This window comes from Penicillium manginii (genome assembly GCF_028828005.1).
Source record: "Penicillium manginii strain IBT 31320 chromosome Unknown utg000005l:1.0-5665137.0:1.0-5668048.0, whole genome shotgun sequence".
NCBI classification, from domain to species: domain Eukaryota; kingdom Fungi; phylum Ascomycota; class Eurotiomycetes; order Eurotiales; family Aspergillaceae; genus Penicillium; species Penicillium manginii.
Window position 1 is genome coordinate 4257421 of NW_026643106.1, and position 25561 is coordinate 4282981.

At 49.7% G+C, this 25561-nt stretch overlaps 7 protein-coding genes across 7 annotated transcripts; 4 read left to right on the plus strand and 3 right to left on the minus strand.

Moving 5' to 3' along the window:
* Positions 1–599: 599 nt before the first annotated feature.
* On the plus strand, positions 600–3971 carry N7533_007922 (putative mRNA splicing factor RNA helicase (Cdc28); the record flags this gene model as incomplete). The annotated part of the gene is made up of 1 exon (XM_057104572.1): positions 600–3971. One exon carries the CDS (start codon positions 600–602, stop codon positions 3969–3971), a length of 3372 nt encoding a protein of 1123 aa, XP_056959529.1.
* Positions 3972–4349: 378 nt separating this feature from the next.
* On the plus strand, positions 4350–4683 carry N7533_007923 (cytochrome b5-like heme/steroid binding domain-containing protein; the record flags this gene model as incomplete). Its single annotated transcript, XM_057104573.1, has 2 exons — positions 4350–4526; positions 4606–4683. The coding sequence occupies 2 exons, from the start codon at positions 4350–4352 to the stop codon at positions 4681–4683; spliced, it is 255 nt and encodes an 84-aa protein (XP_056959530.1).
* A 1019-nt stretch (positions 4684–5702) lies between these two features.
* Positions 5703–9719, minus strand: N7533_007924 (putative nuclear migration protein; the record flags this gene model as incomplete). Its single annotated transcript, XM_057104574.1, has 3 exons — positions 5703–6598; positions 6658–8565; positions 8627–9719. The coding sequence occupies 3 exons, from the start codon at positions 9717–9719 to the stop codon at positions 5703–5705; spliced, it is 3897 nt and encodes a 1298-aa protein (XP_056959531.1).
* A 5101-nt stretch (positions 9720–14820) lies between these two features.
* Positions 14821–15621, plus strand: N7533_007925 (haloacid dehalogenase, type II; the record flags this gene model as incomplete). The annotated part of the gene is made up of 1 exon (XM_057104575.1): positions 14821–15621. The coding sequence occupies one exon, from the start codon at positions 14821–14823 to the stop codon at positions 15619–15621; it is 801 nt and encodes a 266-aa protein (XP_056959532.1).
* A 342-nt stretch (positions 15622–15963) lies between these two features.
* N7533_007926 (glutathione S-transferase family protein) lies at positions 15964–17098 on the plus strand (the record flags this gene model as incomplete). Its single annotated transcript, XM_057104576.1, has 3 exons — positions 15964–15975; positions 16051–16932; positions 16991–17098. 3 exons carry the CDS (start codon positions 15964–15966, stop codon positions 17096–17098), a joined length of 1002 nt encoding a protein of 333 aa, XP_056959533.1.
* Positions 17099–17650: 552 nt separating this feature from the next.
* On the minus strand, positions 17651–20905 carry N7533_007927 (uncharacterized protein; the record flags this gene model as incomplete). Its single annotated transcript, XM_057104577.1, has 2 exons — positions 17651–17672; positions 17724–20905. 2 exons carry the CDS (start codon positions 20903–20905, stop codon positions 17651–17653), a joined length of 3204 nt encoding a protein of 1067 aa, XP_056959534.1.
* Positions 20906–21864: 959 nt separating this feature from the next.
* N7533_007928 (siderophore iron transporter mirB) lies at positions 21865–23803 on the minus strand (the record flags this gene model as incomplete). The annotated part of the gene is made up of 4 exons (XM_057104578.1): positions 21865–22796; positions 22855–23194; positions 23263–23533; positions 23595–23803. The coding sequence occupies 4 exons, from the start codon at positions 23801–23803 to the stop codon at positions 21865–21867; spliced, it is 1752 nt and encodes a 583-aa protein (XP_056959535.1).
* Positions 23804–25561: the final 1758 nt, after the last annotated feature.

A 25561-nucleotide genomic window follows, 5' to 3' on the forward strand; every position in this document is an offset into this window, starting at 1 on the left:
GCGGAAAATCCGCACATGTGTGAATTCGCTTACGAGAAAAGCCTCGTCCAAGCCATCGAGAGACTCTGGTAAGAAGATATCCCAATCCAGACTACTTTATCAGATCGTTCGTCTCATACATATACCTAGGTATACCTAGGTAATTTCGAGTATAAACCCTCAGATGGAGCAGAATTCGCCGGAGGCCCGGAGAAGGAGCCGTACTACAGTCTCAAGTGTTTAATTGTTTGTTCGAATTACCAAGGTAAATCAGCCTGAGCCATACAAGCCAGTTCCAGGAAACTTACATTTTCAACCAGATGTTGATTTCTATAAATTGTCTCATAGCCTGTACAGCAGCATAAATAACCAAGTGTATATCTAAGGTCGTAAAGTAGTTTGTAGTTCAAAGTGGAGTTGGTCCGAGATCGCCGGGCTTGGCACTCACCTCCGACCTCCGAGCTTTGCTCTTCTGCCCATTTCTCTCCTTGTCACTTCTTCTTCACCACACGCCCCTGGAGGGTTTCCTACTATCATAATACCTATACGCACTATGCGCTAAGCTGTTTCATCAGCCTCCAACCAATTCCCTCCCACCCGCCCTCCCGGCCGCCCTCAACATGGATAACAAGACCTTCGTCTCGGACTCACTCATCCGCCTAACAGGCGCGTCAGACCCTATCGCCATTGACTTCGTCCTTGCCGAAGCTAGTTCCGCCAAGTCCGCTTCCTCGCTACAAGATAAGCTTGTCTCCTTCCTCGATGGCAGCCCCGACGAAATCGGCGCATTCTGCGGCCAACTCTACTCGCGCGTCGGCAAGGGCAGTTCCCAACCCACAGCTTCGTCCTCGCGATCCACAGCACCGGCCGCATCTACGAAAAAGAAATATCGGCTAGTGGAAATGGGCGAGGAACAGACCGACCCTGCAGCAGCTCTAGGACCCGTCAACGTGGAGGCCGAGCGCGAACGACGGAGACGCCGCGATAAAGAGCGCGACAGCGATAGAACCAGAGAGCGAAGTCGACGAGAACCCGAAAGTCGCGGCGATCGTTCGGATAGAGATGATACCCGGAAGCGAGACCGCAGCCGCGAAGGGGAGAGCCGTGATCGACCGCGCTCGAAGAAAGTGCGGAGAAAGGATGATCATGATTTCGATGATCGCTGGGGCGATGAAGAGATCCCAAATGATGAGGGGGAATACGATGATGCCGAATTCGAAGAATCCCCCTCCAAACGGACAAGACTCGAGGATGGATCTGCCTCCCCGCGCCCGGCTGATGATATTGATCCCCAGGCACAGCAAGAGATTGACCGCCAAAAGGATCTACGGGAACGTGATGAATTCGCCAAGCGACTCGCGAACAAAGATGACAGCAAGTCGAAGAAGATTGTCGAGGATAGGACGCGGGATGGCGAAGCTGCGCGCCGTCGTGCACTGGCTGATGATGCCTCTGCGCGGGCTTCCATGATGCCTGATTTGCGCATGCGCTCAAGACAGGAATACTTGAAGAAGCGTGAGACCGAGCGCCTGGCCTTGCTGCGCAGACAGGTCGCCGAGGAGGCGACGGAGCTTCGCGAAAACCCGAATTTGACGCGCCGAGAGAAGGAAGAGTTTGCGCGTAATAGGGAGGTTCTTATGATTGCTGAAGAGCGTCTGCGCATTGATGATCATCGGGATGGCTACATGATGCCAGACGACTATATCACTGAGAAGGGAAAAATTGATCGCAAGAAGAAGGAGGATGCGTTGTATAAGCGCTATGTTGATCGTGATGAGTCTGGTCAGGAGCGTTTCGTTACAGAGCACGAGGAATGGGAACTGGAACAAGCTGCCAAGGCGAAGGCCCAGATTAAGAAATCCGAGTTTGTCGACGAGGGCGACTATGAATATGTGTTTGACGACACGCAGCAGATCAATTTCGTCATGGATGCGAAGATGGAGGGGACTCAGAAACCGATGACTTCGGAACAGCTTCGATTCAAGGAGCAGGTCGATGCGGCTGAGAAAAAGGCTCTCACGATGGAAGAGACTCGGAAGAGTTTACCCATCTATCAATTCCGCGACCAGATCATCCAAGCAGTTCACGACCACCAGGTCTTGATTATTGTTGGTGAGACAGGCTCTGGCAAAACGACCCAGATTCCTCAGTACCTGCATGAAGCTGGATTCACCAAAGACGGCTTGAAAGTCGGATGTACCCAGCCGCGGCGAGTCGCTGCGATGAGTGTCGCGGCCCGTGTGGCGGATGAAATGGGCACGAAGATCGGAAATGAAGTCGGTTACGCTATTCGTTTCGAGGATAACACGAGTGACAAGACCATTATCAAGTACATGACTGATGGTATGCTTTTGCGAGAGCTGCTTACAGAGCCAGACCTTGGGCAATACTCAGCTCTCATGATCGACGAGGCTCACGAGCGGACGGTACCCACCGATATTGCTTGCGGTCTCCTCAAGGATATTGCCAAAGCACGACCAGACCTGAAGCTGCTCATCTCCTCCGCCACGATGGATGCTCAAAAGTTCCAAAAGTATTTCGACGATGCGCCTATCTTCAACATCCCTGGTCGCCGTTACCCAGTCGATGTGCATTATACCTCACAGCCCGAGGCCAATTACTTGGCTGCTGCCATCACCACTGTTTTCCAGATCCATGTCACACAGGGTCCCGGTGATATCCTGGTGTTCTTGACTGGTCAAGAGGAGATCGAAGCTGCAGATCAAAGTTTACAAGAAACTGCTCGAAAATTGGGCAGTAAAATACCGGAAATGATCATTTGTCCCATTTATGCCAATTTGCCGTCCGAGCTGCAAACTAAGATCTTCGAACCTACGCCACCGAATGCTCGAAAGGTCGTCCTCGCAACCAACATTGCCGAAACCAGTTTGACCATTGATGGTATCGTCTACGTGATTGATCCTGGATTCGTCAAGGAGAATGTTTTCAACCCGCGCACCGGCATGGAGAGCTTGGTTGTAACACCATGTTCGCGTGCTTCGGCCAATCAACGTGCCGGACGTGCCGGACGTGTTGGTCCAGGAAAGTGCTTCCGGCTCTACACTAAATGGGCGTACTATAACGAATTGGAGGAGAATACTACACCCGAGATCCAGCGCACGAATCTCAATGGTGTGATTCTGATGCTGAAGTCACTTGGTATCGACCAACTTCTCGATTTCGACTTTATGGATCCGCCCCCAGCGGAAACTATCATCCGAGCATTGGAACAATTATACGCACTTGGCGCCTTGAACGACCGAGGAGAGTTGACCAAGGTCGGTCGACAGATGGCCGAGTTCCCAACGGACCCGATGCTGGCCAAGGCGATCCTGGCAGCAGGCCAATACGGTTGCGTGGAGGAAGTCCTTTCAATCGTATCGATGCTAGGCGAAGGAAGCGCGCTCTTCTTCCGACCAAAGGACAAGAAAATCCACGCCGATAGTGCTCGCAACCGATTCACCATTAAGGATGGCGGCGACCATCTCACCCTCCTCAACGTCTGGAACCAGTGGGTCGACTCCGATTTCAGCTTTGTCTGGGCGAAGGAGAATTTCCTTCAACAACGCAGTCTGACACGGGCTCGTGACGTCCGCGATCAACTGGCCAAACTCTGCGATCGGGTAGAGGTGACGGTTAGTACCTGCGGCGCGAATAATATCGTTCCGATCCAAAAGGCCATTACGGCCGGGTTCTTCCCCAATGCCGCGCGACTGCAGCGTGGTGGTGACAGTTACCGCACGATCAAGAATGGACAATCGGTCTACCTCCATCCGTCCAGTACGCTCTTCGAGGTCAACCCGCGCTGGGTGATCTACTTTGAGCTGGTCTTGACCAGCAAGGAGTATATGCGCAGCAACATGCCCCTTCAGGCAGAGTGGCTGGTTGAAGTGGCTCCTCACTACTATAAGAAGAAGGATCTGGAGTCGTTGGGACTGGATCGCAAGACGCCGAAGGGGACCGGAGCGACTGGGGAGAAAAGCAAGGCGTGATGTGATAGTGATATGATACAATATAAGTCAATGTATGTCAATGTATGTCATCCCATATAGTTATAGTTATACAGCAACCGTATAGTGCAAGCACACTTCAATTCACCCTCCTAGCATAATACAGTCACTACTACCTAATGAGTAATCAGCATAAACAAACACAATCCTCGGTAAAATCACGGAAATTAGGAAATGGAAACCACCCCAACCAATCACAACGCACGCATTGGCGATACATCTGACCGCGGCACTCCAACTAACCTCGGCCCCGCCTCCACAAAACTCCGCCTTTAATAACGTCACGCTCGTCCCCTTTCAAGTTGATCCTCTCTACCCACCATTCACAACTTGAACACCGTTAAAAGTCACACCACCACCATGTCGCAAACATTCTCCCCAGCCGACGTCGCCTCCCACAACACCGCCGACAAGGGCATGTACATCATTGTCGACACAAACGTCTACGACGTCACCAAATTCGCCGACGAGCACCCCGGCGGCGCAAAGATCCTCAAGCGTGTCGCAGGCAAGGATGCCTCGAAGCAATTCTGGAAGGTACATCACCTCACCTACCTAGTCCGGACGAATCGAATCAAGAACAGAACGAATCGTGTGCTAATCCCGTTCTTGCTAGTACCACAACGAGTCCGTGTTGAAGAAGTACTCTCCCAAGCTGAAGATCGGCGAGGTCAAGGACGCGGCGAAGCTATAAGTGCAGTGCAGTGCAGCTTGAGATGTATATTTCATTCGACTTGGACCTGATATCGATTTGATTCCATTTCATACTCTTCTGTCGGTCCGGTTTTGCATGTGAGAGGACGCGATCGTGTGATCGTCGGAACTCGCCGAGAAAGTAAAGTGAGACGGAGAGCGAAACCAAAGGCCGACGCTTTCAATACCCGAGACTGCCTCGGCGGATTGTTGATTGTTGCTAGCGATGGAAGATTGTGTTAATACCCCCCCCGCCTTTCCAATATTTTCTAGTTATTTATCGATTCTAGAATTTAGATTTTTGTTATCAAATAGCGCGTATCTCATTTACGAGCTAGGATGGACGCTCCAGGGCTAGTTAGCGTAGGTGGAGCGAGGCAATATAAAATGCCCACTAGTTATCTAGTATTGACTACTACTCACTAGTAATGGACAAGAGAAATGAGTTACAGCCGGTATACATTTCGAGTATACATTATACTATACTATTCAGTATCTATATAGTTGCAATGGTTTAGTCAAGTCCAGTGCTTCCAACGCCCCGTATCCAACCAAGTCCACCGCTTGCTTCGCTTCGAGTTCCAAGGAATGTAATATCCTTCGCACAATGGTATCACCATGAACAAATCAAATAAACCCAGAACAAAGAACGTTCAAGAAACAGACGAGAAAGAGAAGGAGAAGGGATGAGAAGATGAGGGAAGAATGTGAGGATAAGTATGAGTAGATATGAAAAGAAGGGAAAAGAAAAGAATCAAAAGGAAAGAAAAGAGGTTAGGTAGAGAAGGGGGGGGGATTAATCACGAGAAGAGTTGTGAAGTGAAGTAAAGTGAAAGGTATGTAGAGTGTGTGGGTAAGTCGGAAAGGAAGGAGGAGTAAACAATAAAAAGGTAGTATGTACGGGCTGACTGCCATGCCATAAGTCAAAAGCAAAGCGGTGCAAATCCAGCGCCCTGAGCTGGTGTAAAAGAAGGGAAGAAGGTATAGATAGATGATCAGGGACCATTAAAAGCAAAAGAATTAAAATCCCCGAAACGGATCCGATCGGAACGAAAGTTCACTGCCACCATCAATAGATGGTGCATCATAGTCAAATCGTCCATGACTGAATTGACTAGAAGTCTTTCGTCCACGCGTTGATGCTGCAGACGGTGCACCTCTCGGCCGATTAATTTGCTCAGCATGATGATCGATAAACGCCTCCATACGCACCGTGCCAACATCAAAAATATTGCTCGCACCGGTACTAGAAGCTCGTCCACTTGCCTCGGAAGTCCGACTGATACTGCTGCGCCCACTCCTAATACCCGACGGCAGAACGGGCGGCGGGACCGGCGCGGGCGAGAAGTATGGGTCTGAGGAGCCACTGTGCGAGGAGGGCACTGTGGCCATTGTTCCTTGGCTGGAGAAGCTACGGATAGCGTGGAGGGCGGGAGGACGGGGCACTGTGCTTGTATTGCTGCGTTTGCGGTTGTGGTTTGAGAAGCGTGGGACATGGGGTGCGTCGGCGGCTAGGTCGTCGTCTGCTGGAGTTGGAAGGGGAATTTCGGGGACGGGGTCAGGTGTATTGCCGAAGGATCGTTTGCCCTTGGGCATGGGTCGGGGTCGACCTTTTGCTACGCGGATTGAATCGCGGATAGGGTTGCGGCGGAGGCTGGCTGTTGGTGGTGTTGGTGAGCCGATTTCGCCTTGTGGTGCGGGTGGGACCGCGGCGAGGTCATGCAGACCTATCGAGGAGTGGCTGAGGAAGGAGAGGGCTGTTAGCCAGACGTAGTGGCGCTCTACTGTTAGAGCTGTGAATTTGAGAGCGCGTTGTGGTGTGAGGACGAGGATCGAGCGGTTGAATGGGGCTGGGGTGCCGGAGCCCTTAGGCATGGGGTTGTCGTCTTTGACGTCCAGCACGGATTGAATAGTGACTGAAGATGTGATGTTAGTTTGTACGTCACAGAGAACGAGGTTGTTTTTCGTAACTTACATTTCCGCCCACTCTTGCCCAGTAAGGCAGGCCCATTAGTTGGCTGCTTGCTGCTCCACATTATAGAACCTTCATAAGGTGCAAGCCAGACCCATCGCTTGTGTCGCACGCCGCTGTTGGTGATGTTGGCAGATACCTCGTCGGGATTTTTACCTTCCCAAGGTTCCTTGGACTCGCCCATGCCGAAAGACTTTCGTCGACGAACGTATTTGAACATCCATTCGCCAACCATTGTTTGGGCAATTGCGTCCACGACACTGGTGGGCTGGACACCACCAGTCGAATCCTCTCGCTCATGATTCCAGTTCATGGACGGTACAGCAGCGCGGTGGTGCGAAGTCCGTTTCTGAGAGGTATTTGCGGCTCGTCGCTCCCGAGGAGCAGTGATATCGTCAAATGGCATAGGCGGTGGACGGTATGCGGCGTATGCAGTAGGACTATCTGCCGTGAACGGAGAGGTTGATCGCGTCGGCGATGATAGTGTCTCCGGACGCTCAGTAAGATCGCTTTGAGACATCGCAGCCGCAGATCGGACTCGGCGCAATGTTGGTCGGCGGTGGAGTGATGTGCGCGCACCACGATCCGAGAACTGTCGACCAGCGGAGCGGGTTGGGCTTGGAGGACCATCGCTGCCATGCAATGGGAGCTTTCGAGAGCTCAACCGGATCGGTACCGGGAATGGAGGCGCAATGCTTGAACCTGCGCTGCCGCTAAGGCTTGGCTCACTGGGGCTCCGGGCTCGAGTCTTCTGATGCGCTGCCGTACCGCTGGATATCATGGCCATCTTGCGCATACCGGGTTGTCTGCTGCTGGAAGCGTAAGCTCGGCCGCCGCGGGTTGAGGCTCGCTCTGTATCGATGGACTGTCGAGACTCGGGGTCGGATAGGTGCTCATCAATTTCCGGAAGGCCAATATCATCCAAGCTGGTTCTTTGCTTGGAGTTCACCATTTTGCCGCGGCGGAGTTTATACGAAGCAAATGGTCTGTTCAAGAGGTCGTCATCTGTGAAGATGTCACGCTCCATTGCCCCGCCTTCGTCGTCGCTCAGTTGCTCAAAACCGGCGAAGAGACTGCTAGAGCGGAAAGGACGTCGAAGCCCGGACATAGGATCGTCTGAAAGAGGGCCATTGTCATTATTTCCTGGATAAGCTTGGGATAGTTCAGATGCGGTTGCGCGGGGTGGTTTTACAGGTCGGTCTGCTGTCATCGGTCGTTTAGCAGAGCGAGGCGGAGGTACTGGTGGACGATAAGGTTGATACTGTTGAACACCAGCATCTTGAGTCTCAGCCCGGGTAGGTAGGTCTGGGATGGCGGATGGAAGAAGGCTGGCTGGAAGTTTCACTGGTCGGTTATCGATACGGATCTCCTCCGTTTGTATGGCGATAGAGCGTCCTTCAATAACTGATCGGAAACTGGCCTGGCATGACGCATTCTTTGTCTGCGGGGGAAGAACCACGCTGTTTCGTGGTGAGGGGGGCTCGGAGCCTGGTGGGTGGATGGTGATCATGGGAACATCCATTTCGGATGGAATATCATGTGGTGAAAGTGTAGTTCTTGGAACCGGAGCAGGTTCTTCGTTAGGGATGTCCTCTGTTTGAGTGGATGCCGATGCCATTTCGACGGGGTTGGGTTTGGGAGTCTGCTCAACAACCAGTTCTGTGACGCTGGGAAGATCCTCCACAGTCTGGCATGAAGTAGATGTCATCTCGGCTGCAACAGTAATTGTCGCAGTGTCCTTCATCTCGGGAATATCATGTGGGAACTCGGTTGATGCGGCAGCATCCACAAACGCGGGCACGTTCTCTGGCTCTGCCGTGGCCGACATTTTGGGAGACGGAGGGGGGCGAATATTGAATTCCCATATCGCAGTATTCAAAAACAGGTAGTTGCGGAGATGTCTTCGAAGGACTCGCCAGATCCAGGGCACGAAAATCTCCTGCCACGGTGGAAGTACTTTGCATCGACAGACCAAGAATCTTTCTAGCCTTTGACGAAACAGCATAGGATGCCGCTGAATGAATAGATAATGGTCGTTCCTCGGGAAGGGCACCAGGCGATGACGGCTCTTCTTCATCAGAAATGACGAATTCCTCCTCTTCATCGAAGTCCAATTCTTGCGCGAGGTTTAACCCGGAGTCGCCCTTGCCCGCAGCCATGCTCATCACGGAATATCGTACATTATGGAAGTTGGGTTGGTCGTCTCCCTCGTCGGTCGTCACGCTGGTCATACTGGCACGTCGGCGGCCTTGGCTGCTTGAAGCCACACTGGCAGTGTCACTCCCTTTGCTCTTTTCCTTGGCCGTATCATCATGTTCGCTGGATTGCGATTGCGGTTGCGAATGGCGGGTGCTAGCCTCTTGGGCAGCAGCAACTTCGCTGAGAACGGTCTTCAAACGGCCCTCCACCACATGAACTTTCCGTTCCAGATTCCGCCTTTCATTGTCCCAATTCTCTCGGTCTTGGTCCCACATCATCTGTGTTCGTTCGGCATCGTCTTCCCGACCACGAGCCTTTCTTTGCACTTGTTCAAATTTCTTGCGCACATCGTTAATATTTTCCACGGCTTCGTCTCGTTCGCGGGCCAACTCTGCCATTGCAGACGAGGTCCCACCCTCGAGAAGCTGAATCTGATGCTTCAAAGACCGAGCTTCCCTCGTGGCCTGCGACAAATTCGCACTGAGGGTCTCGCCCTCTGTCCGCGATTCATCCAAACTTTGTTCCAGCGAATCGATCGCCTTTGTTTTACTGTCAACCTCCCGGCGGAGGTTGAGAATCTCCGAAACAAGCGATGCATGGAGGGTGGGCGTGATCCTTCGAGGATCAAACGGGTACAGTGTATCTTCTTCGACGATATCATCATCCATATCGGTATGTCCATCTTCCGGCGAGAAAGCGGGTGTCGGCAGACCGGGTGGGGAGGACGGGACCGGAGACGAGTCTCTTCGACGCCGCGCTGGTCGAGATCTGGATCTTGCCTTCGAGGCGGCTCGGGAATTAGACGGCGCAGGCGATGGGTGAACTGTGGAGGTCGCGGGGGACTGCAAATCCATGGCCATGGCCATGGCTGACGCTGTCTGTGTCTTCTCTCTCTCTCTCTTGTTGCGCTTTGGTGCTGGCAAGTCAAAACATCACCGGGATATCGTGTTTCCAGTGTGCTAACCAGAACACGACGCTGCCGGATCCCATCAATCGAATCGTGTCTACCGTAGTTCACTCATTCGTTCTTGCAGTGCTGAGTTGAAGTGTCGTAATGTATCTTACTCGGTTGCTACTCAACACAGATCCAATCGGTCGCAAAGACGCAAAGATCGTCGATACTCGGTCGAGGGTCACACGCGGGGGGGGTCGAATCCAACGGTGGCTGCAGTGGAACAATCAGTCAGCCACTTTTGTTACAGCGCGGATGCAAGATGCACAGGCTGGGGCGCGAGGAGCAATGCAGGAGAGCAGAGTCAAGTAGTTTTAATATGCACGGAGGTTCCTAAAATCTAACTTACATGCGATGCGGGCGTCACCTTGGGGTTGGAAAGAAGTGGGAGGAGATGGGTCACAGATGTCAACTGCCCCCTGGAGGATTCACAGGTCGATCGCGATCACGTCCGAGTCGGAGTCCACTGGACCTGGTACAGAAGTACCTACAGAGGGGAAACCGAGGGGACCTCGACGACTTAGGTCGTGACGGGCCTTGAGGATCCACGGGACTTTTACAAACGAGGCAACGATCGGACGTGATGCCCGTTAGATTGCTTCAAGGCCTCTTCTTAGATCAGCCTTGCTGAATAGGGAATCGGAAAAGGACCGGATGCGAGGAAGCGGCCTTTGCTTTGGGCGAGGCCAAAAAAAAATAATCCCAAAAAAGTCCAGGGGTGTTCGTCAGGGGGAGGGACATGGGGAAGCTAGCAATCCACCCGATTAGCCAGGATGCAGCTTGATCCACTCGAAAGCTGCCAACCAAGACACTAACTAAAGCATGGCCCCATTCTGCTTTCAGGTCGGTAGGTCCGGAACATTAATCGATCTGGATACGAGGCGAGAAGGACGGAGATAGAACGGAGAACCTTGAAAGTAGCTCCATATGCACATAGCTCATGTCAGTGGGAGGCTGAGATGAGAACCATGGATTTGAATGGCTTCTGGAAACGGGAAAATCAAATCTCAAGTCCCGAAAAAGAAAAGCAAAAAGACAATAGCCAATGAAAAAAAGGGGAACAAAGGAAAATACACTAAAACAAAGCAAAAAGCAAATGTTTATCTGGAGCAAGCCCTGACCAAGGCGATACAGGCGCAGCAGAAGTGCGCGGAGGTCGGAGTAGCTCAATTCAATTCGGGATAGGAGTCGAGTCGCATTGAGCAAGAGCATCATAATCCACTTTTTGCAGCTCCCAGGCTTCAGACATGGGGAAGGTGTTCGTCGGTGACGAAAAAGCTGGTTCCACGGTCCCACCATGGGTCCAAAACAACGCGTTCAATTCGGGGGCCGGCCAGGTACGGTCACCAGCGACAGAGCTAAGATCTCGGCCCCTTTTTTGTGGTAATTGCTAAGAGGCACCGGTGGAGAGGAGTAACAGCCCACTGTCCATTGAGCTGACGAGCATAAATTGGGTGGGTGAGTCGAATAGATTGGACACTGGTCTGATTGTGGAATAGGAGAGCCTGTTAGCGTGTTTGGGAATGACCGTTCCCTTGTTCTGGCGTTGGCCAGTCCGTCTTAGCGTGAGGTTCGCAGGTGATGATCGTCGTAGGCAATTTCATTCAACGAGAGCCTATGGCCCGTGGAAGGTGGTTTCAGCCAGGCGCAGCTGCATCGGATCTAGGGGCTGTGGGAGAATTTGGCCGAGTAAGTGCTGCATCAATTGCCATTTTAATCCGTATCTTGTGAATTCAGTCGGTACTCTCCCTTCTTATTGGGAGGGGGAAAGGAAAGCTCGGAATCCCCGTCCCGCGAAGTCCATCCGAGGTCTCCACTGGGAGCTTGCGGCATCCACTCTGAAAACCAAACTTTTGCTTTGTTGATTTGATTCTTTGTTTGGCGAAATTCTGGTACGCGATGCGACGTGATGCGATACGATGCAGTGCCGAGGCCATTCCTATTCCTTCACTCACAGGTTGTGATCTTCCGCTCCCTCTATGGTAGGGCCTGGATATGTATGGCCTGGAGCCCCCGGCTGCCAGGCGCCCTCAGACCCTCTCATTTCAAGTGCCGGTCGCACTTGTAGACGTTGAGCGCGGCTAAGACATAATCATAAAAATAAACGTCAACCAATCAGCCACACGGTGCACGGGGTTAATTAGTAATGCTCACTTGATTGGGTCTCCTGGGACCTCCAAATACACGAAGACGCGACAATTCCTGAAGTGGGCAGCACCTCCGTGAGCCAGTACGAGCCAGCGATAGTGAGGGCGCAGAACGACCCACCACGACCAGAGGGAGCTCAGGGTACCGATGCACACACGGGCCGTTTGACAGGTCGATTATCTGTGATGGCTTGTCATTCGACAGAGGGTCTCCGTTCTTTTTTTATGTATTTCTGACAGGCACGCTAATGCGCTCAGACATGGCGTCGTGGTGGAGATGGCATTGAAACGTTGAAGGAAGATGAAGCGGGGGAGGAAGGGAAGTGTGGTGGAAGTGCCAGTGGTGGTCGAGACACCCTTGGAAGGCATGAAGGGATGTCTTCAAGAAGTTCAAATATTATTTATTATTATCTATTATTATACACTTTGTAGCTGGAATAGTGTAGTAATTCTAACTTCTCTTTTGACCAAATTACTTTCCTATCAACTATTAACGTGTTCCACAACCGAACGGGCCGGACAACCGAACGGGCCACCCCACCCCATTACGACGATATATATTGAATATAACTCAACCACCATATAATATATTGCAAAAACTAGGCGTTATTCACAACTGGGCACCTATTCCGCTTGTGCCCTGGCTCCCTGCAATTGCCACAGCGCTGTATAGGTCTCTCAATCGTCGTCCTGGTTGCGCGGCGTGGCGCCGGGGGTATTGCCAATTGGTGCTCATATTCAATTTGTACACGCAATTGCAGGTCCTCTGCTGTAATTCCACCTTCGTAGGGTAATTGCCTATTTGGTAAAGCTTTTTTTCTTTGCTTACGTCCATTTTCGGCCATTACACGCTCATATGTTGTCTTTAACATAACCATCTCATGTGCAAGTAATTGTGCACCTCTGGTAGTCTGCTCCAATTGTCGATATATGTCATTATCAGGGGTTATATCCCTATAGACTAGTAATCGCTTGATTGAGGATGCCTGCCGTTGAAAATTGATAGCTTTGGATGGTGTATGAGGTATGAATTCACGACTGCTATCACTACCATGTGATGGTGGTGGTGTAGGCGATGGGGGATGAATATCAAGTTTTGATAGTACTGTCTCTGGCGAATATGGAATAATGCCCGCTGCCATAAAACTGCTAGCAATTATAGAGGTTTTGTATGTTGCTGCGCGTGCTTTAGGGTATAGACTAAGAAAGTCAGGCTTATCAATATGTGTAGAGCCCACACGTGCAAGATCTTGTACTGCCTGACCATAGAAGTGCTTCAATACACTAAAACAACCTACATCTAGTGGTTGTAATAGATGCGATGAATGAGATGGCATACAAATTGGCACAATATTGTTCTTCATGCAGATAGTGTCAAATTGAGGGGTGACATGACTCCCATGGCCATCCATAACCAAGGCAGACCAGGCACCATGTTGACGCTTTTTGACGTATGGAATGAAGGAATTTTCGAGCCACGAAATGCCAATTTCATCAGTTGTCCATCCATTAGCACTGATCTCAAAGCGCCAGTCATTCGGGACAGTACTACACCACGCTGCCATCAATACCTTCGCTTTAAAGATAATAGTCGGAGGGAGAACACCATCCAGATGGACACACTCAATTGCAGTAACCCACTCTCGGTTACCCGGTTGTAGGAGTTTGCGCTTCCCCTGCCACTCTCGACTGGTAATAACCTTTGAGGTGCTAGTAATCCCCATTGCAAATCCAGTCTCATCGAAATTGTAGATATCTTCGTTAAGAATACCATATTGAGCAATAGTATTGCAATATTGATTAAACCATTCACGAATAAGCTTCGGATCCTCACATAATGCACGCTGTGCAGCGTAGCGACGTGAAAAACGTGTTTTAAGCTTATCGCGACGTTTGACAAAGTTCTGTACCCAGTTTATACCGATTGTAAGAGAGGGGGTAGTTGAACGTTGAGCGAGTAGTAAATTGGCCATTTCTCCTGCAAGAGCAAAGGTAGGGGCCTTGCCACGTGCATCTAGATCCAATATCCAATTCTCTAACGAATCCTCTTCAATTGCATCCAATTTTGTGCAATTTGCGCGAAGGGTTTGGCGATAATGTCTTCCCTTGAAACGCGCTTGCAATGTTGCACGAGGTACCTCAAAAACGCGCGCAGCTTCATTCAGAGAAGCTACTTTTTCATTTCTTAGCGCCTGTATAGCAAGTTCAATCCTGCCTTCTTGCTCAATTCGTTTTTGAGTTTTTGCAGTACGAATTGGTGGCATGGTGGTGGTTTGAAAAAGAGAGCTGCAACACGCGACGCGTTTTTTAGGTGGGGTGGCCCGTTCGGTTGTCCGGCCCGTTCGGTTGTGGAACACGTTAGAGCACAAGTACTAGTACTAGTACTTTGTAACTGTATTTTGCCCATGGTACTCACAGTATACTAACTAACTACTACTACTACTACTACTACTACTACTACTACTACTACTACTACTACTACTACTACTACTACTACTACTACTACTACTACCACCTACTATCTCACCACAGTCTATCTCTCATTCCAAGGTCCCTTATCCTTCCAATTGTGTCTCCCCTTGCTTCTTCAATTATTGTCGCTATGAATTCTTCCAATTGCTCCGCATGGAAAAACAATCAGCCTAAACCAAATGGCATCCAACAGCCTCGGTCCAAATGACTCAGCGCCTGTCGCAATCTTCAGATGCATCGCAACCTCATCATTTCTCATTCAAATCATATATATCACCTCGTGATCCTCCTACACCACCCAGGCACCCTTACGGAGTACTCCGTCCATTTCCCCCATCCTCGCATCGAATCACTGGACCTATCCACTCCCACCCGCATCCATCCCCACCCCCCACAATGCCGGATCAACCTCCCCGCGCCCTCTTTTTCGACACGTTCGGTACAGTCGTCGAATGGCGAAACTGCGTAACCAAAGCCCTCCAAGCCGCAGCTTTACAGATCTTAGCGCATCCCCCCAAAGATACCCCCATCCCAACAGCCGTACTCGACCGTGCGTCCGCATTCAGCGAGACAGACTGGCTCGGGCTCGCCGAAGCATGGCGTCGCTCCTACGGCATCTTTACGCAGACCTTTGACCCGTCGACAAAATTCATCTCAATCGACGAACACCACTACTCCGCTCTAAAAAGCCTTCTCGACGAGCGCGGCATCTTGCCCTTATTCAACGATAGCCAACTATGGGATCTGACGTTTGCTTGGCACCGACTTGATCCGTGGGCTGATAGTGCCGCGGGACTCGCGCTGCTGAATACTCAATTCGTTACCTCTACGCTGTCGAATGGGAATGTTTCTTTGCTGGAGGATCTGAAGGAGCACGGTTCTCTGCCTTTTGCGCATTTGGTTAGTTCGGAGCATTTTGGTGCGTATAAGCCTTCGCATCAGGTTTATCTGGGCGCTGCGGAGAAACTTGGGTTTGAGCCGGGGCAATGTGCTCTTGTGGCTGCTCATCTTAGGGATCTTAGAGCCGCGAAGGATTGCGGGTTTCAGGCTATTTTTGTGGAGCGAGAGTTGGAGGAGCAATGGTCTGCTGAGGAGATTGCTAAGGCAAAGGCGGATGGATGGGTTGATATTTGGGTTGATCAGGATACTGGGGGTTTTATTGAGGTGGCTCGGCGATTTGGGATTCACGAGCAATGAGATAGTTTACACAATAGATCCACAAACCCACGAGTGCAAGTAATTCCGAGAAACCCGCGGAATATCTGCAACAATCCATGGATGCTGACGCGATCACGCGAGGGATTTGTCAGCTTCGCAACCAGCATGCGATCATCAAATATGACTTTATTTTGTTTCTTATAAGACGATTGCTTCAAGTTGATTATATTCAGGTAGCTCAAGACGAATTCGAGTTCTACGAAGAGTCAGCAGAATCTATTGTATACCTAGGTATCCACACGGAGGAAGTACTAGGCTGAACCATTACTCAGTCATCTCTATACTAAACTACATCACTACTGCCCAACATACAATTCAGCCATGAGCAACGAAGTAAGCTGACTCTTCTCTTTCTTCATATTGACACAGCTTCTCCCAGCAATACCACTCGCTAACTTGAACCTGCAGGACACAAAAGTCTACAAACACGCCGACTCAGACGGCCACTTCCGCCGCAAAGATTCGGCGTTTCGATCCCGCGTCTCCCGAGACCCAACGGCTGAATTCCCCGCCGAAAAGGACCGCTACGTCCTCTACATCAACTACGGCTGTCCCTGGGCCCACAGAGCAAATCTAGTCCGCAGCCTGAAGGGTCTTCAAGATGTTATCCAGCTAGTCGTACTAGACCCCGAACTCGGCCCGAACGGATGGTTCTTCTCCGGCCGCTACGGATCTGCCGAAAAGGACCCGCTATACGGCTTCACGTACCTCAAAGAACTATACCTAAAGGCAGATCCGCAGTATGAGGGCAGATACACTGTACCCACACTGTGGGATAAAAAGAAAGAGACGATCGTCAATAATGAAAGCAGCGAAGTAATTCGCATGCTTTATTCCGAATTCGACGAATTCCTGCCGGAGAATTTGCGGGAGGTTAATCGTCCTGGTGGCGGATTTTACCCCCAGCATCTCCAGAATGAAATTGATGCGATGAATGCGTGGGTTTACCCCGAGATTAACAATGGCGTTTACAAGACTGGCTTCGCAACCACGCAAGCGGCTTATGAGGAGAATATCTATCCGCTTTTTAAAGCTTTGGATCGGGTTGAGGATCATCTCAGTCAAGCAGAACACCAGCCTTATCTCTTCGGCGAGAATATCACCGAGGCGGATATTCGGCTTTATACGACTATCGCCCGATTCGATGTCGCTTATTATCTGATCTTCAAGTGCAATTTGAAGATGATTAGGCACGATTACCCGCGTATCGACCGTTGGTATCGGAAGCTTTATTATGATGAGACGGATCGCACTCGTGGGGCTTTTAAGGAGACTACTTTCTTTGATATTGTAGGTTTTGCTGGGCCTTGATGTGATATGGATGTGCGTCATTGCTGACTTTATTTAGTACAAATTTGGATATTGCGCTGCGCTTGGAAATAAGACTGGGAATAAGCAGTTGGTTGTGCCGGTTGGACCGGTTCCTTATATACTTCCCGCGGAGAAAGGAGAGTAAGGTGAATGCACGCACCTGGCAACTGCGAGATTTCAGCAAATAAGGCTCTGTCTGTCTTGAAAGGAGAGGGTAATCTTTGACAGGTGGTTCCACTAGGAGTACTTAGTAGTTTGCGATATTTCAAAACTACCAGGGGATTCTCACATAATATAAGACTATTGATAGCAAGAGCAAGTCATCAGAAACATGTGAATGGTATCTTCAAAAGTCAACCTCAGCGTCCACTTGTCTCCTTTCTATACCATTAGTGCTGTTGCCGCTATATAGGTGCCATAATTAAATATGAGTCAATTTGTATTAAAGACATATTGGAAAGTTTACTAACACTACCGCGAGCAATTTAGCGCCAATGCTCGATTGTGCGAGCGACTAAATGCAGCAAGTCGAAGCAGGACAGGATAATTCTCCAACTAAAACTACTGATGGTACCGGGACTGAACCACAATTTCACCAATATTGGCCACCGTCTCGTTAAGTACGCGAACCGGCCTGCTTCCCGACCATGATGCAAGAAGAAGGAAGGGCCTGAGTGCTACTCAAACTCAAGGTTTATCATGTCAAAGCTCCTGCGGGGCTGCTTTGAGTTAGCTGTTGACTCCGTTTATTGCTATGAAAGAAATCATACCGCGATAGAAGTGTTGCATTCAGACTCTTCAACGACTCTTCCCATCTTCCATCATAGTACATCTCTCTTGATGATTCCTGATCAGCCAGCTCTTCCGCATAATCGAGCGGGGTCTTGTAGACTAGGTCTGTGGCCGTGGCACAAACGTCCAAGACGCCTTTGCAAGCAAGGAAATCCATCAGATCCTCAGTGAAAACACCATGAATCGCTCCGTGATGCATCAGTGTTTTCCCATCAATATCTCTTGTCGCTGGATCCACACCCACAGCAAATAAATAATCAAGGATCGTGGTATCTGCTCCCTTATGATGCATGATGAGATGTGCCAACGTTTGTCCGTATTCATCGATGCAGAGTGGATCAGAACCTTCCTGAATAAGCAAATGAAATATCTCACTCTCAATTGATAGGTGAAATGAGTTCATATAGAGACCTAAGATCGTGTTCCCGGCCCCGTCGGGCAGATTGACATCGCAACCAAGCTGTACAAGGAAACTCACAACTTGAACAGAGCAAAAAACAGACGCAACATGATGATGTAGCGGACTTCTGCCAAAGTGGTCAAGGGATTTCCAAACCACTGAAAGCACACGATCGCAGGCCTTCGACAAGAAGGCTATAGTATCCAAAGAGCCACTGGAGACTGCATAATTGAATGGGCTCCGCCCGTCGGAGTCCTCCAGCATGATATCATTACCTTCTTCCACGAGTTTGCGAATTACTTCAATGTTTCCCGCCTTACTAGCGAGGTGAAGACATGTCTGGCGAGCTCGGTTCGGTTGTGATGCATCGGCTCCTTTTTCCATAAGCTTTTTTAAGATAGACAATGCCTGAGGACGATGAAAGTCGATCACATGTTGAGGGTAATCCCCATGATTGTTAGCTATTTTGACATTGATAGACTCGCTCTTCAGGAGCGTCTCAACAATAAGTAACCTAGTATCGCTGATGGTTTGATAGATATCAGAAGCTTCTGAGCCTTCATGATCGTCGATCAAGTCAGTCAATGACTCAACGGCATATTGACCAACCTCCCATGCATCGTCATTTTTGCGGCCGAGCAGCCGGCGCCTAATCGCGAGATGTAGCGCAGTATCGCCAAAATCAGAACGGGCATTGGGGTTGGCCCCACATTGAAGCAAGAGATTGGCCATCTCTGTAAGTGCGTTCAAGGCCGCGAAGTGGAGGGCTGTTAGTCCGGATTCTATGTTCTCGTCCTGCCGCTCAACGATTCCGTAAAAACTACCCAATGTTATTTGTCCAGGCCATTCCCGCCTGTGAGCCCTGAATTCTAGATTGAAACCATGATTGAGAAATGTTCGAGCCAACTCTGTACGTCGATCTCCAATCGCGTAGAGGAAGGGTGTCATGTTCTCCTCATCGCAGATGTATGGGGAGGCACCCTTGTCGATTAAGTACTTTATCATTGCACAGTCATTGAAGCGACCATTACTGCATGCCACGTGAAGTACATTTTGATGCTTATTGTTCAAAGAATCAAAACGCACGTTAGACTCGGCTAAGACACGTAAGGCTTCAATTTGGGTGTTTTCGGCTGCGATAAGTAGTGGCGATTGTCCGTGTTCATCTTTATCCTCCAATGCCTCTTGGTGGGCAGTTGAAATGAGTGGAACAATTCCCCATCGGGCTGCGACTTGAATGACGGATATGTCTAGTCCTAGATCATCCGACGTGCTTCTTTGCGAATGGTTATAATTATCCAGCCAACACCTCCATGTCCCCAGCGCGTTTTGGAAGAAGTTTTCATGCTCTTTCTGGATAGCAAATTCTGTTTTGGCCAAACTTGCGTGCTCCGGCCAATGTAGTACTGAATAGCCAAGAAATCCGTAAGTTGACTCCAGCGCTGATCTGTCCAGACCGGGCCGACAATATTGAGAAACAAGCTCAATGCAACGATATGACATGATATAATTGGATTTGACAGCCGTGAAATAACTCATCTCTTTCATTAAAAAGTCCTTGACAGACCTATGTAGCAGTCGCACGTGGATTTTATCAGTAAAAACCAGCGAGCGGGAAGAATCAATGATCTCTTGGGTGAACTTGAGGCGAGTTTCAACATCCTCGTCCAAGTACAATCGACATGCTTCGGCTATCTCAGCCACCGTCAGGCGCCGTAACGCAAATAAGACAAACATCAACAACATCTTAAATTGCGAGGCGCTATGTGAATCGTTGTCTTTGAAGGCTGCATTGAGCAGGGATTGATACAAAGGATACAGTCCTTGAGGTTGAGCCCGCAGTTTCTCGACCGCTTCTTTTGACCGTACCTTAATCAATTGCGAACAGACAATTCCCACCCATAAAAATGTTCCATCTGCCCTTTCTTCAAGTATCTTTGATACCCTTTCTCTGACAGACGCAGGATAAGCATTTCGCCTTGCAAGGTCCTGTACTTTGTCTTGAATCATGGCACGTAAGTCAGCGGCTATCTCCTTACACGAGCCGAGATCGACACATCGAAAGATAGATAGAAAACTCTGAATCTCAGAGTAGCGACGACTGATGATCAAAAAATGTACCCTGCATGGGACTTGAGTGGTCTCGTTCGCTCGTTTGAACGATTGGTTAATTTGGTGGAGGAATGTATCCTGTGATTCGGGATCGCATTCATCGAGAGCGTCAACAATGCAATACATCTCAGTCCCGTTGGACGCTCGGTCGATATCCATCAGTAACCCCCAAAGTCCGTCAAAAGACTCGAAAAGACGCTTTCCCTGGACTTGATATTTTGGCATTATTTGTTCCATGAAAGATGGATGTTTTTGGATGATTTGATACAGAGCACCTCGCAGTAGCGAGGTTGCCGTTCTGTGGTATTCAGAGTCGGAATCGCAGAAATAGAACGAGAGAATGCTATCACTGTTGGAAAAATAATCCTTCTTTGGTAGCTCTTCAGCAAGCATCATAGCCATTGTGGATTTGCCGATTCCTGGATTGCCGTGTAGCCATAAAATATTTTTCTCTATATCGCTGACGGCCTTTGCTGGTCGAAACCAATATTTGAGCTCGTCCGATTCCAAGAACCAGCTAAAGGTCCCCGAGGTGCGAAGTCCCTTTGTCCGCCTCATCTTATTGAGATCCTCTTCAGGCTCCGTTATGAACAGATCTGCAAGACATGATTTATGTTCGTTGAATTCCTTTCCTTCTCCAGTGGGCATGTGTAAGTGATTGGTGACAGAGCCGTAGTTCAAACCCGTCTGGAACCCAGAATTTGAGCACCCAAACGATATTGCGGACGCCATTCTCCCGATAGGGACTGGTACTGTTTCTACAATGCGTATGTGAGAAAATGAAAGTCTGATGTAAGCCACTGCCGCGAAGGCAGGGGAATGGGCAGATATATAACCACATCACTTAGCGTCGAAAGCTTCGGTAGGCTGCAATCCCAGTCATTCAAAACCTTGGAATGATTGGGAACGGGAAGGGGTGAGGGGTAACGAGGACCGAGCGGCTGCAGAGCTGCATTGCAATCAGCCCTTAGTAAGAGACTGGGGTCGAAGAAATGCACCACCTAAGCGCCCATCTGCATCAGCGAACGAGCAACTTCAACAACTATTGGGTAGATGATAATTTCAAATTGCACGCATTTCTAGGAACCATTGGTGACTGAAGCCAATCGCTGGCAGCAACGTCCATTCTCTTACAGATAAATTTGCCAAACCTCCCTGATATGGATATCGAGAAGCAACGTAAGGATCCGGTCGAACTTTTGCTAGAAGGGAAATACGTGGAGACGGAGGAAATGAGTAGAGTTTTATTTTTGGAAGCGAGGCGTCTGATAAGTTGAAATAAATCTTGCTAATTCGTCGAGTTTGATATATCCAATACAGCAATCGATTTAGTGTTTCTACCAAAATTACTAGTACTCCCTATCAGGCTTTGCAATCCTCTGTGACGCTATCGACCTATGCAAAATTTCTTCATCCCAAAAGTTCTGGGCACTGAGCATACAGCTGAGTCCCAGAACTGGGATCCCTTTCTTCCATTGAATAACATGCTTTGTATTAAAGAAAACCGGAGCCATTCTATCTATTGTAAAGGCCTTATAGTACCTCAGTAAACACAACTTCTCATGATGATAATTGAAGCAGAGCAAAGCCGTATATGTCTGGGTAGCTTAGAAAAGCATACCCTTGGTTTGTATGATGTGCTTAATGTTGCGGTCTTTGATAAACGCCACGCAAATTAGACCCAACGACATAATACAAACACCTGCAATCAACATATACTTGTTTGTCGCCGCATATGCCATGCTGGTAGCCTCTCGCGTCGGATCACCCACAGGGTAGCTCAATGCCACGTCGAGACTGCCGAAAATGTCCTCCCACTGATCGGCCGTACTGCCAGGAAGTCTCTTTTGAAGCTCGCCAGGCAAGACATTGTTCCAGATAGCGCCCGCGATACAGCCTCCAATAGCACCACCCATATAGCCAAAGAGTCCCAGCAAGCCCAACAGAGCTGCGATATCGTTGTGCTCGGCAGACGCCATCAGAGCAACCTGCTCACCGATAGTAATAACACCACCGCCCGAGGCGATGAAAATCTGGCACATAACGATATATCCGATGCCGTTTCCAGGCTGGCGGAAATAAATCATCAGGCCAACGCCGAGAATGTACATGGGAACTCCCCACATAAGAACCCATTTATAGCGGCCGGTGTAGCTGATCAAGGCACCGACGATCAAGAGCTCAACGCCCGCAACGACGTCGTAGATGCTTCCGATATAACCAGCTCCAGCAAGGGAGGTATTATAAACGACCTGCAGGTAAGAGGTAAACTGCTGGTACCAGCAATAATAGGCAATCTGGTAGAAAAAGTCCAGCATGCAAGCACCAACGACAGATCGACTCGTCAACAGCGACCAGGGAACGAATGGCGCACGAGCACCGAATCTTTCCCAGAATGGGAATGCGACAAGAAGGACAAATCCGACAATCAGCATGGCGATAATATTACCGCTTCTCCACTTGTCTTCCGCGTCGGCAGCGATGATAAAAGGTAGGAGGAAAAGGATGAACCCAGCGACCAGGAGAATGACACCGACAGCTACGGAGGTTAAGTAATTAAACTGCTCAAGTTCAACAAGACGGGGATGCATTCATACCATCAAATTCGATAAAGTAATGCACCAAGCTTTCGGACCATGTCCGACCACTGGTCTGACGAGGGGCCAGTCCATTCTTCTTCGCCTTGCGCTTACCCAGGGTCATCATGATGACCAAGGGCGCAGCGACCGCGGGGAGAATAATGGCCCAAGCGCCAAATCCCCATCGCCAGTTATCAGCATAGATGGTCTCTGCTGCTTTCGGGCCGCCGAAAGCAGTGATGATATAGGGAGAAGAAGTGAATGCAAAGGCCAAGCCACGGTTTCGCAATGTCGAAGTATCGGCGGTGACAACATCAACACAGAAAGTCATGCCAGTAAAGCCGATGGAGTAAAGACACTATAAGTAAGCTTCCGTTAGCTATGCCGACTGATAAAATTGAAATAAAGAAACGATAATTGCCTTACATTCGATGCGGCATACAGCTCAAAGCTGTTGGTAGCGGCCATCAGGATCATGCCAAGAATCGCGATCGAGAGCATCAGCACGAATCCAACAGTTCTATCCCAGATGTTCAGAATCTTGGCGACGGGCATGTAGGTGGCGCCCGTCAAGACCTGGGTTACGACGGTGATGACAGACATCAGGGAATGGTCGTTGAAAGAGCTGGTTACATAGGGTGTAAGATTGTTGGACAACGACGCCTCGAAGGCATTGCTGAAATACAACAACCACATACTGTGTGATGGCAATGAGTATGGAGCTTCAATCTTACCAGTGATTCAATACGGTCACTTACCTCATGTAAACTATAATGAGAGAGGATTTGGTCCACGACAAGGTGATGGCCTCTGCAGACTTGACACCATATTGGGCATTATAGTCAGGAAGATCCGGATTATGAGCCAAGTCCTCGCCATCGGCGGGGATCTCTTTCTGACTTTCGACATTGACATTCATCTCCGGCTTGGAGGCTTCTTCCTCCTTAGAGAATTGGTGATCAGCCATGACGATGTCGAAGCCTGACTTGACAATTGAGGAACAAAAAACGCTTGAAAATTGACGCCAGAAGCTGCAGTTGGAGGAAAAAAGAAGGATGAAAAGTTTAAGACTTCTGATCAGCGTGCCGAGAAACGAGCAGGCGGCCACGTTAATAAGCTCATTGAGATCAACTGATCTCGGAGATTCACGCCAGACTTTCCGTTATTGGCCCCAATATGTATAAACCCCTGCAGTTCTCATGCACATCAATCGAACCCTGTCGTGGAATCCTGCATTTCCGACCACTCAAACAAGGTCAACACCCTGGTAAAGGATCGCGAGTACCCTACTCACAGCCAACCATCTAATCTGATCCCACCCTGGTTTGCATGTGTTGGGTGGGGAGGGGCCGCAGGGTCTCAAGGTTTGTGAGCCGCTCTACACGCGGGTCCAATTTGGGGGCAAATGCGAGACATGCCAATCAAACTGGCCGGCAGTGCAACCGTAGCAAGGGTGTCGAGCATCCTTGGGTGAGTTTGGAGCCCCAGGCGGCTCTCTCATTTGGCCAGTGAGCAATTGATTGACACCCTTCTCCATCGCCCACCGCACTGCCAAGACGTTCCAGTTGTTTCTCCCTTGATCTTCAGAGGTGGAGACGATCAGATAATTTCGAAGTGTGATTTGGCTTGCCCATGGTTGCAGACCACTATGATCATTGTCCACGCTGTGCGTCGCCACAAGCAATACTGCATCATGCAAACAGCCCAGTGGTTGCAATAGGCTTCGAGCTACTGATTTCTCGATCGATATAGGGGCAAACTATCTATAGAACAAGGCTTTTGTGAGCGTCACAGCTCTCAGTTAGATCAGCATACTAGCACCTATCGAGTAAGTGAAACGGTCTTCTCCGACAGATTTGCCCCCGCGTCGGAGATGGGGGCCAAACAACAGCTACATTAGCCAAGACAACGCTACATTGCTTCTTTTCAGGGGATGAACGTCATCCATTCGCGCAATTGCCGCGGTGACCGGCCTAACCGGGTCGACAGCTCTTGAAACATTGGGCAGTGTTGTATATGTGGTGGATGTTGATTTCGGATTCAGTGACTATTATGGCAAGCAAAATGGGTCGTGGCCAGTCGCATAAGTCATGATGATGTGATAAGATGCCCAGTGCCAGTGGGGTGTGGGTATCCTCCTATTTTGTTCGTAGGGCGTGCTCTTGCTCGCACTCCTGCGCGGTAAGCCTATAATATGTCCTGCTAGGCGAACCGAATCGACAGAGAAAATCTTTCCTCCTTCTGTCTTGACCGCGTAGACGGCACTATCCATGTTTCAGAAGCAGTGTCCACCGCTAAGTGCGAGTCGAATGCAGGAACCTGCCAGCTCGGGTCATTTGGGCCTCGCTAACCGAAAACCGCCCGATTATTCTGCGGATGGTGGGTTGCACGAGGGATCTGATAATCATTTCCCCGTTCGTGCGTCGCGGTGGTTGTGGCGCGTAATGCGGGACGGTGTTTTGTAAATCTATAACAACATCTTACCGTCTGTAATAAAATCTTGTTTTTGTAATACCACCTTCATACAGCCTTAGCGAGTACAAGCTTATACAATACCAAGCGTAACCAAGCTCCATCCTTCATCTCTTGGCGCTGAGCACTAGGAACTTCGAGTCTGACGAAGTTTGTACGGTATGGAATGGCCTTTGCGGGAAATATTAATTTAGCCATGCTGCATTGTGTTAATTTCCGCGCTGCCCGCGTTAACGTCCGTCTCGCTTTCTAT